We start from the raw sequence: 10,578 nt of genomic DNA, 5'->3' as shown, positions 1-10,578 counted from the left end.
ATACTGAATTTGAAGCAACTTCAAACAGTAATCAGTCTAGAACTGCATTTGTGTTAGAAGTTACTATTGCTTGATCACAATACCATGTACACTATGACCTCTGAAAGGGAATAAGCTTAAAGTCATAGCAAAAGCTATTTTATAGAATTGGCATGCATTTCAAGTTTAAATCAGTACTGTACTGACATTCAAGAATTTCAGTCCCCATACAGACTGAGATGAACAGCACTTTTATTTATTTCAGTTACAAGGAGAAAGACAAGTAAACCTTACAACCAGAAAGGCAATGAAGGCCTCATGAGCTTAGTGATAACCATTTCATAATCTAGGCAACATGTTATGACGTCTTGAGATCACAAAGAAAGCATGCCCCCCTCTTGAACAACTTTTCCTTTTTTCTGTAAGGAAATTTCCTGTCAGAACAGCACACTGATGTTAACAGAACTGAGAGGGACCACCAATGTACAAAGCCTACATTCACCCTCCCACCCCGCCTCAAAAGGCTTAAATGTAGACTTTATTTCAAAAAAGACAACACACAGTCATGATCACAACTAGCAAAGAGGGAAAAATTAGTGTTTTCAAATGAAGTCAAATTATGATGCATTAATGAAGTTAAATGAAGATACTTTCTCACATGGCAGCGTACTTAATGAGTAAAGAAACTCTCATTTTAAATCAATGCTTATCTGACTATCGTAGTAGGGAGAAAGCAGCTTACATAAAAACTGATCCCCCTACCAAGCGATCTAGGCAAGAACTATGACGTAAGGGAAGTGCTAGAAACATGTGGGAGAAATTACTATACAAAGTGTCAAGTGCAAACCCCCCTTGCCTAGAATTCAGTGCATTTACTTAAGTACAATAGAAAAGACTGAATTCAGGAGTGGTTGACAGTGGGATACAGTGCTACTGGTTGAACAATAACCATTAAAGGACAAACCCAAGCATGTGTGTATCCCACCACAAGGGAAAGATACGCTTGAGGTTCCTATCCTACTAATTTCTGCAGTTTGCTCTAGTATTACCTCCTTCCTCATTACCAACTTAATTCTGCACTCCTTTGAAGGGACCCCTTTAAACCACTCCAAAATACGGGATTATTTGGCAAAAAAACATTCACTTGCTGTTTTAAAGAACACAAGAGCTAGAAAAAGAAAGGAAAAAAATAAGTTTACAACTCATCTCTTCGGTTGCTCTTCTAAGCAGTATTGGACCTAGAAAACATGAAGTACCAGATCAAGTACTGTTCCATCATCCTTCACTGTTTAAACACTACAGCTGAGGCAGACCATAACTTCTTCAGTCAATTGCTGGTAGGTCAGTTTTGGTGCATAACATATTAATCAACTGAAAAATTTATTTTCACCCATGCTATATATATCAGTTCTCAGTTTTTCCTCACTTAAATGGACAGGGATACATCTATTACGCAGTACTCACAGTAAGTCTTGGAATTTCAGGCAGACCTATTCATTCCCAAGGAGTATCCTTTTTGGCTCACTGAAGACTTTTGAGTACCTTAGCTTACATTCATTATGGATGCAGCCACCATGATTCCATTTACCCAAAGCACTATTTTTAGTGGGGCTGTTACCATCTTGAAATTGCAGTTTAAAGTTAACCAGTAATACAAAAGAGTACTTTTAAGTGTTTCCAGTGAAGGAGCTGAGAAAAAAAATCTGTAAGAAACCATCGCTGCAATTTTATTTTAACAAAAGGGCAGATTTATTCATGTTTACAAACAAGTTCCAAAAACAAAAAGGAGAACATGTATGCTACCCACTAACAACCTTTCAAAATGCCAACAGCCCTCATGCTGCATGAAGGATTCTATAGATTAGAAAAAAAAAAATCACAGTTCCACTCACAGTTCACCAAGACAGCACTAAACTAACATGTTTAGACAAAAACAAAGGACTAAGATTCTGATGTATTTTGATTTAATCCATTTTGCCCGGATAACAGAAATATTTCAAGCAAGTTCCATCACATATTGATGTCCTGCATTAAACAATCCTACTAAGTTCTGAACAAAAGTTATTCAGTAAGTTTCTCAAAATTTTTAAAAATTAAACAGTTGTTTCAAAACCATTAAGTAGTAAATGTATTTAAGAAACTAATTAGGACAGAGGCCATAACTTCATTAGAACACCACTGCTCATGTTTTTACAAAGCATTAGTGTTATCTATTTGGCTATTAGTATTAGCAATTTATCTACAATATTTAACAAGGTAAATTGCAGGCAAAATTTAGTACAGTTTCAATAGAAACACCCTTTTCCTGAAAATACAGCAGTATTTGAAGGACTAGTTTTTTTGTTGTTGGTTTTTTTTTTTTTTTCTCTGCATCATTTATAAGGAAGCTTCCCATCTATGAACAGGAACAAAAAAAGTATCTACAAACCTTGTAAACAGATCGGTATCATTTATAAACATAAATAATCCAAATTATTAACAGCCAACAGCAGAAATTAAAGTATCAATTCAACGATCCAGGGCTTCCTTGCCCTTCCCAGCCTTCCCCTCAGAAAAGGATCATGATAATCTAAAGCTCTGCTAACACACTGTTCAGGACCATTCTTAAGTACAATAGATGATCCACAGGTCACTTATGCTGAGTTACTGTTTTTCTGTCAGAGTCCATTATTACTCCCACCCCCAGAAAAGCACCCTCCAGTCTGGCAGAAAGCTTTTTTTTTTAAAAAAATAAATCTACATTCGTACAAGTGTGTCTTCTGTTGAAGTCCAAGACAAGAGTATCATCTTGTCCATCATAATGTGTGAGGAGACCCAGTTTCAATTTCTTTACAATGCAGCTAGTGTGTTAACATTCAGCTTACAATCAGAGTGATGTTTCCAAACTATGTAGCGGGCTCCCTGGGGATGAAGAGGTAGCAGACTTATTCATGTCTGTTGTAAGGTGAATTCCACTGTCAACCGCATTGTTATTTTTATTGGGAGAGGGTGGGGGAGTAGAGTTGCGTTTTGTTGGAGCATCATCTTCAGCATCAGTATCATCAATAAGGGGAATATGAGGCTCAGAGTCTTCTATTCTAAACTCAGGATGCGTCATAAAATTGTGAATCGAACTTCGTGTCTCAGGTTTCTCTAGCCCCTCATACAAGGAGCTACGAAATGCATTCACCACTCGGATCTGTAAACAAAGAAAAAAGGTTGTTAAAATACTGCAGATTTGCTGGTAATGGCATGGTTCTTATGAGTTTGAATCCACAAACAGCTAGACATGAGTGAATCGAATTTGTATATGATGCAGTGGAACTTGCAATAAACTGTAAAAAAAAATGAAAAGCATTTCAGTAGAGCACTGCCAGTCTACACAGTAGGAATAAAAAAAAAAATTGTAAAAGTACTGCAAAAAGCTGAAGGGCCTAAAAATTCAGACATGGCACTAGAATTGTTCCGTTATTTAACACGGGCTAAGCATTTTTTCAGAAGTGAGGCCAACAATTACTTATTTATTCACAACTAAATAAACCTCATTGAGTATTTTATTGAATACTTGGGGCAGGGGGTGGGGTGGAAGGAGGGGAGAGGCTGAAAATAAGTTAGAGGATAAAACGGTTACTAATTCTCATGCTAGGAATTAGGATGTCAACTGACTATGAAAAAGCCAAGCAAGTGTAAGCCAATGTCACAATGACCGGACACTTACAAAGAATCATGCAGAAAAGGATACCACAGTAACAGCTGTAAATATTCGAGTATATACCCATTTACCACACTAGAGAAACTTCCTTACCGAATAGCGCTTTGGAACCTTAAGATCAGAACTAGGAAATTGAATACTGTATTGTACAATTAAGTACTCACGACAGGTGGTAAATTTGAAGAGACTATTCAAGTAGCACAAAGTATCAGAGAAGCCTTTCCTCGAGTCTTCACTTTACACTGAATTCATGGACAACATTCCAAGGCTGACTATTATTTCAAGTCTTTTCATTGTTCAACATTTTTCAAATCAGAAAGCTAGGTTTACAGAATTCATAAATATTTCAGAGGGAAGTTAGATAAAATACAGCTCAATTTTGCAAATTTTGCATGTTCTAGTTGACTTGAATTTAAGCTTTCCTAATTATAATTTGAATGATGAAACCACCTGCCCGCACACACCCCACCCGCCACATTTTCCCACCAGCTGCAGGAATTCAGGATAGATTTTTGAACTGATAAAACAAAGTTAGGCAGAAGTCTGTGACCTCTTTTTCCAACATTTCAACAAGTTAGTTTCCCCCTACTTTTAGCTCCCTATTCAATTCTCAGCAACTCTACTCTGAGCTTCAATCCTAAAGCTCCTCTGTTGCATAGCAAGCAGCAGAGCAACTCTGTAGTAAGAAGAACTTACTGTTACAAACAGTAAGTCCAATTTAAAGACTTTTTTTTTTAGCACATCCAAGATGACTTGTTTCAAGCTGAGAAACACGTCATGACTAGTGCTTCCAGAGTTCCTTAACACTAAACAAAGTGACTTCCAGGTGATGAAATGAAGCTAGACGGTCAAGCAGATCAAAAGCAGACTTCAAACCAGCTAAGATATACCAAACAACCTCACTGTAAACACAGAGAAGGCCTCCCCAAAATCAATGCATTATCATATTTGTTACCACAGAAAAACTGCAGATGATACAGTCTTTGGTTCTGACTGTGTTCTTTGACCTCTAGACACAGCATTGTTCCCCCACCCCTACCCCCTTCAGAGCACTTGCACAAAGACTTTTACTCAAAAGCTATTATGTCCCCATTTTTGTACTACAGGTACATGGCTGAGCCCCATTAAGCATGAAAACCAGGTCGGAGGTGGGGAGCCACGCACAGGAGAGGACATAACTACCTATAAAAGGAGGACAGGGAACAGCATGAGTGTGTTTGAAAGGTAAAATATTACAACAGCTAGCACTTTACTGTTCATTACATGAAAAAACTGAGCAGACTGTTAAGGGGTTGGAATGCTACATAAGCTTTAAACAAGTCCAGCAAGCTGCATAAACTGTCTTGGCACTTACCAAGAAAACCAGCGGTGACAGTGCCAGACTAAAAGTTTGCATTGCCTTCATTTGGCATGTTGCATCCCACTGTGCCACTGATTTATGTGGCAAAATGAAATATGACTGCCTCATGGGGCTGGTTTTTTATTGCTTACAGATGGTAACTTAGAACATAAGCAGTAATGGAAAACAAATTTTGGCTTAACAGGAAAGCTGTAATTATCATCGGAATATAAGCATACCCACAATAAAGGCTCGATTCCCATGCAGAACGGGTACTAAAACAAGTGGTCTAGACAGTCCTGTGAACCCAGGACCCTCAAAGAGCCCAGGCATGAAGGCAGAAACCAGACTGTCAGCATCTTAAATTTTATTTAAGTATAAATTTAGTGTTTTGAACACTTCATTTTCAACTACTCAAGACAGACGAGAGGTGTGACTATAAATAAAGTGAGGAGCAAACAAGACAATTTGTTATGTGTAATTTATACTGTCATCAGGCCTTCCTCATATTAGTACCAGAATAGCAAGGAATGCAGTAAGCACTCCACATCCTCCCAGCCAGATGGCTGCTGAAGACTTGTTCATAGAAACAGCTGAACTATTTTTCCAAAGAGCTCCAAAAGAGAAACACAATGAAATAACACATCTGCTTCCCATTAACAGGTATTAGTTATCAGAAGTTGTTCTCCTGGAGGGCATAGCAGAAGGCCGTACTAAGGGAGGATCAAAAACTAGTTCTCTGCTATTCTAGCTCCATATCTGCACTGGCCATTTGATGCAACGAGGTGCTGCAGTGCCCATTAGATTCTGCTCAAATGGCAGCATGGCATGAAGTTGCTTCTCTAGAGAATTCTGAATGTCTAATTAATGTTCTTGACTGTAGTTAGGGATACAGGTTACTAATTAGCATTTTAACTAGGAGATGCCATCCTGTGCACCCTGAATTGTTAAATCTACTTTTCATTTCATGTTCTTGAGGCACACAAATTTGTAAGCTGAGCTGCTCAATACTACTGCAAGGCAGGGAAGTACCTGTCTCACCAATAGAGAACAAGTACAGAGGCAAATACTTGCACAAGCTCACACAGGAATTCTGGCCAAGCCAAGAGAAAAAACAAAACCAGAAGAGAACATTTCATTTAAGACAGCTCCCGAAATTAAGGGTCTTCATCCATCTGGCAATCTGAAAGTTTAAAAAAGCCGGGGGTGGGGGGGGAACAGGAACAACAAGCCCTCTTGGAGTTATTTTAAAAAACAATTATTTAACCAGTCTTTAGGAAGTTAGAGATGGAAGTTAAACATGTAATATATAATTAAGATTAAAAACTCTTTTAACAATAGATATTACTGTAAGTATTCAACTGCAACTGTTACGGATCTTCAGACTCCAGAATTTAAGCCTACATACGCAATAATTAAATCTCTAGCCTCTACAAAGAGGAAGGCTGAAACTGAAATGCCACTTAGAGCACAATATAAAGAGGGCAGAATTAAGGTGAGACAAACTTTTTACTTTCACTGATGGCTTATGCACTGCTGCCAGAAGAACCTAGAGGAGAAAAAAAGCCTTCAGATTTAAATGTAAGTTTCACCATTCAGTGCTTAACACCTTTTTCCTTTTTATATTAGCTAATTAAGTGTTTCTTCTGACACATTTTAGAAGCCTTGTCTCGCCACCTGATTCCTGATGTTGAGAAAGTTGTGTTATTCAGTTAAAAAGGTCCAACAACAGCAGAGCAGAGATTCAGAAGTTCCTTACAGGCTACAAAGAAAATGCATTTAGTGTTCCATGTTCTAACTACATTCATATTTTTTAACATACCATCTGTTTTCCCCATCAGCTTGTTTACCTTAAATATGATTTGTGCTGCAGCGCAAGACATCTATTTTTGACCTGGGTCCATGATTATGCAGTTAATTCACTTATTCAATGCAAGTCACCCTAAGAGGCATATACTCGAAAATTTACAACAGTTTTCCCATTTATCTTAAACATCCCTCTGTACATGAATGGATGAAGGCACGGATGTGCAGGCTCACAGCTTTCACATTAAAGTCTTTTGTTGAAACTGTTCCACCTGTTCTCAGCCCTCTAAGAAAAAAAAGTCTTGAGGACTCCACTTTGTGGAAGAGCTCTATAAAAGCCTGAACGATTATTTTAAGTACTAAGGAGAAAATGAGAAACGTTAGGTACGTGAATTAGGAAATGTTAATTTCATGCACTTTAGGAACACACACTCACACCCCACAGTAGTAGAAGCAGTAGTAGAGGAAAACACTACATGTGTAGGGGTAGAAATATTTGTTACATCATGATGCTGGCTGGCGATGGAGGGTTGCCGCCTTAGAGCCCCCTGAATGGTACTTCCACTCTGGAAAGCATTCACTACATCCATCTGCAAGGAATCAAGAGATTGTGACAGCTTGCTCAGCAAGAGAGAGAGAGAGAAAGAACAAGAGAAAGGACCATCCCATCTATAACATACAAAAAGTAAAGAAAAAAGGCACTTTTTTTTTTTTTTTCCATAGAGCAGATACACAGGCCAAGAGTTAACACTTAGAGCTGAAGAAAACAGAGGACCCTGAGGGATTACACATCCATCCATACCCACTTTTGACAGTCTGTCACACCAGTTAGAACTGCCGCCTTAGTCAAAGGACTGCAGATGGAGAGGTGATATTTCCCTCAACACTCACTGCATCCTACCTTTTTCAAGACCATACCTGAGTTTGTATCCTGTTTAGGCCCCTAAACCACAAGATCTGACCACGACGTAGTTCTCTCTCAGCATGATCAATCTCCTCTACATCTTCTGCTAGTTCTTCTTCAGGAATCTCTTCCTTTTGTGTTCCATGACCAGCTTCCTTAAGGAATTTCAGACGGCTGGTTGGAATTGTTGAAATCAACTAACGGTGAATGAAAAATATGAATCAGGATTATCCTTTTTTTTAAAAAAAAACAAAAAACAAACAACCATATATAAGTAATACCAGACCTTAAGGCTTAACACAATATCCTACATACAATTAGCAAAGTTGAAAAACAAATTATGTAAATGGGATGAGTGGATCAGTGTAGGGCGATCACTCCAGCTGAATAGCTGCAAAGCTGTGAATAACCTTACCACCTCAACTGAGGTGTGAAATTAAACTTGGACTACAAACCTAGAAAACAAAAAGTCCTTGCCAGGGACAAAGAATTCCACTTTAACATTAATTGACTATGCCAGGAAGGAGCAGTACTGAAGCTACAAGAGCAATTAATTCTGTAGATTAGATGTGTGCTGGCATCTAGAGTTTTCAGAGCTCCAGGAGTTTGACAAGCATGATGAACACGTTACCTCATGTGAGAACTACATCATTTAATTAAAGCAGCCACAGTTAATTCAGAAATACAAAACAGACATGCATTCTCTTGTGACCTGGAAGGTATCAATCCATTTGCAAGGTGAGTGATGTTTCCAAAACCCTTATCCCAAATCGTTACTTTGCTACTTGGTGTACACTCATTTATCTATCTTAAACTAAACAAAAGCTATATACGGCTGTTCCAGCTCTCCTTTTCATCCCCACCTTCAGGGCTATTCTGATGAACTATGTAGTTAAGGGGAGTCATCTTTTGATATGTCCCATCTAGCAGATCCAGATCAGTTCCAAAACTGCTTTCCTTGATCATCACAAACCTAGAAGACCACTTCAGCAGCTGCAGAGGAAAAAGACTGCTCCAAAAGCAAGATAAACAGCCCTTCATGCTGAAATTGCTACTGTGAATGCTCCCATATCACACTTCAGTTTCTACTATTCTCAGAAAGTCAAAAGCTCTTTGACTTTAATGAGATGCTAGAGCAGCATGAACCGCAGCAGGGAAGCTTTGCCCTTCAAGACACTTTGGGTCAAAGGTATTTGAAGCCATCTTGATTCTCTTCTAGGCTACTTTTAAACCTTAGAGTGACACTATTTGATTTTTTTTTTTTTTAAATAATTAATTTTCCAGAGAACCTTATAAACAAGGCTTATACTCGCTTTTAGAATATGCATCTATGTATTTACAACTAAAATTCACCCTACCAATTTTATACTGAAACCTGAAGTGCCCTTTACAAAATGGAAGGAAAGAAACCGTAATGGAAAACTCTTCATGTGGTATGAAAAGTTTAGACAACTATGTTATTTAATAATGGAAAACTCTGTAGCTCTAAAGTTTCATGTAAATAAGCTTGCTGCTTACAAGCACTGCTGTGCATGCAATACCAATGAAACTTTAAGGGGAAGTGGAGGAGGGGAAGAATAAAAATGCAAATGCAATAGTTTAATAGGTGAAAGAACTTTCCAATTATTTCATAATTATGCAAATGAAGAGAAAGCTGTTATGAGGTTTGCTGCATTTCTTGCTACTCCAGAAAGTTTTTAAATCAAGAAAATACTAGCAAGTTTAACAATTCTGATTTTAAGAAAACCATTCAACATTGTTAAATCTATTTCAAGATTAATACGTTCATTGCATCTGTATTCTTACAGGACTTGCAGTACTTATCTGGCAAAAGATGTAATTTCATTTAAGAGGTAACTACAGCTATTTCTAGTTAAAAGTTACTAAACACAAACCAACCATAGCATCTAGTGATGAAATGTAACTAATTGACAAAGTCAGAGTAAGGAATATCCAACTAAGGACTTCCTAGCTATTGAACTAGTCAACTTTAATCAGTATTTACTGTTAATCTCCAGATATTCATATAGTCCACTTGAAAGATCTAAATGCTAAAGACAGTGTATTTGTATTTTCCGTGTATTCTAATGCAGGTAAATATTTGGCATTTTGAAAAAGCTATTTTACCTGGCCCCACAGTAGTGTTCCCATGCCCAGGAAAATGGACCACAGCCACTGTTCAATCGAGAGTTCTGAGCAACTGAAAGGCTTCCCACCAAACTGCACAATGATTATCTGTGAAGAGCAACATCATTAAACAACATGTATGAGTGACCAGTTACTAGAAAATTCCGTAATGCTTTAAGATCACTACAGACAACTCTGCAGTAGAAAATAGGACAGCCCATCTTTTTAAACATATACTTTCACCATCTCAGCAGTTTCAGCAAGTTTCCAAACTAAGGCATCATCTACTGATTTTAAGTATTTCAAGAACTACCCATTTATTCTTCAAATACCACTCACAAAAACCTGTTAACTACTTAGTTTTGCTTGCAGTTCTTTCCCTTCATCTCACAATTACAGCATGTATTTGATGCTACAATTTTATGGTGATTATTTATCATATGAACACCCATCTCAGCACTGAGTTGATTGATAAACTTGCATTAATAGAATTTGTAGATCCACAATACACAAAACATTTCAGAAATAATTCAACAGAATATTACTATATATCCCATCAGTGTTAAGTGTCAAAGTAAGTCATCGCAGTGTGACATCTGTGTATTAAGTCCTGGGGGCAAGGGGTAGAGATCTCAAAAGCCAAATTAAATGAGCTCCTGCTGACTTACCTATTGCAACAAGCTGTACGGGCCCTAACAAGCAAGGCATCCCTCTGCACAGGAATTACATGCA

The 10,578-nt window shown here is 37.8% G+C and overlaps 1 protein-coding gene across 5 annotated transcripts in view; it reads right to left on the bottom strand.

Annotated features, from left to right (window-relative positions):
• Positions 1-214: 214 nt before the first annotated feature.
• ATP2B1 (ATPase plasma membrane Ca2+ transporting 1) overlaps positions 215-10,578 on the bottom strand; it is a 67,308-nt gene continuing 56,944 nt past the window's right edge. For 2 of the 5 annotated variants that reach the window (XM_037387722.1, XM_037387723.1), the window contains exons 19-21: positions 9,847-9,954; positions 7,734-7,916; positions 1,684-3,157 (exon numbers count right to left, since the gene is read on the bottom strand). In XM_037387722.1, coding sequence (XP_037243619.1) covers positions 2,846-3,157; positions 7,734-7,916; positions 9,847-9,954 — 603 coding nt within the window. In that variant the 3' untranslated portion in view covers positions 1,684-2,845. Of the gene's footprint in view, positions 3,158-7,251; positions 7,406-7,733; positions 7,917-9,846; positions 9,955-10,578 lie in introns of all 5 variants that reach the window. The other 3 variants (XM_037387725.1, XM_037387724.1, XM_037387721.1) reach the window with 3 other exon arrangements.

The sequence above is a fragment of the Falco rusticolus genome, chromosome 5, assembly GCF_015220075.1.
Source record: "Falco rusticolus isolate bFalRus1 chromosome 5, bFalRus1.pri, whole genome shotgun sequence".
In the NCBI taxonomy this organism is placed as follows: Eukaryota; Metazoa; Chordata; class Aves; order Falconiformes; family Falconidae; genus Falco; species Falco rusticolus.
Note: the sequence above shows the minus strand (reverse complement) of the source record. Positions and strands in the feature narration are given on the sequence as shown.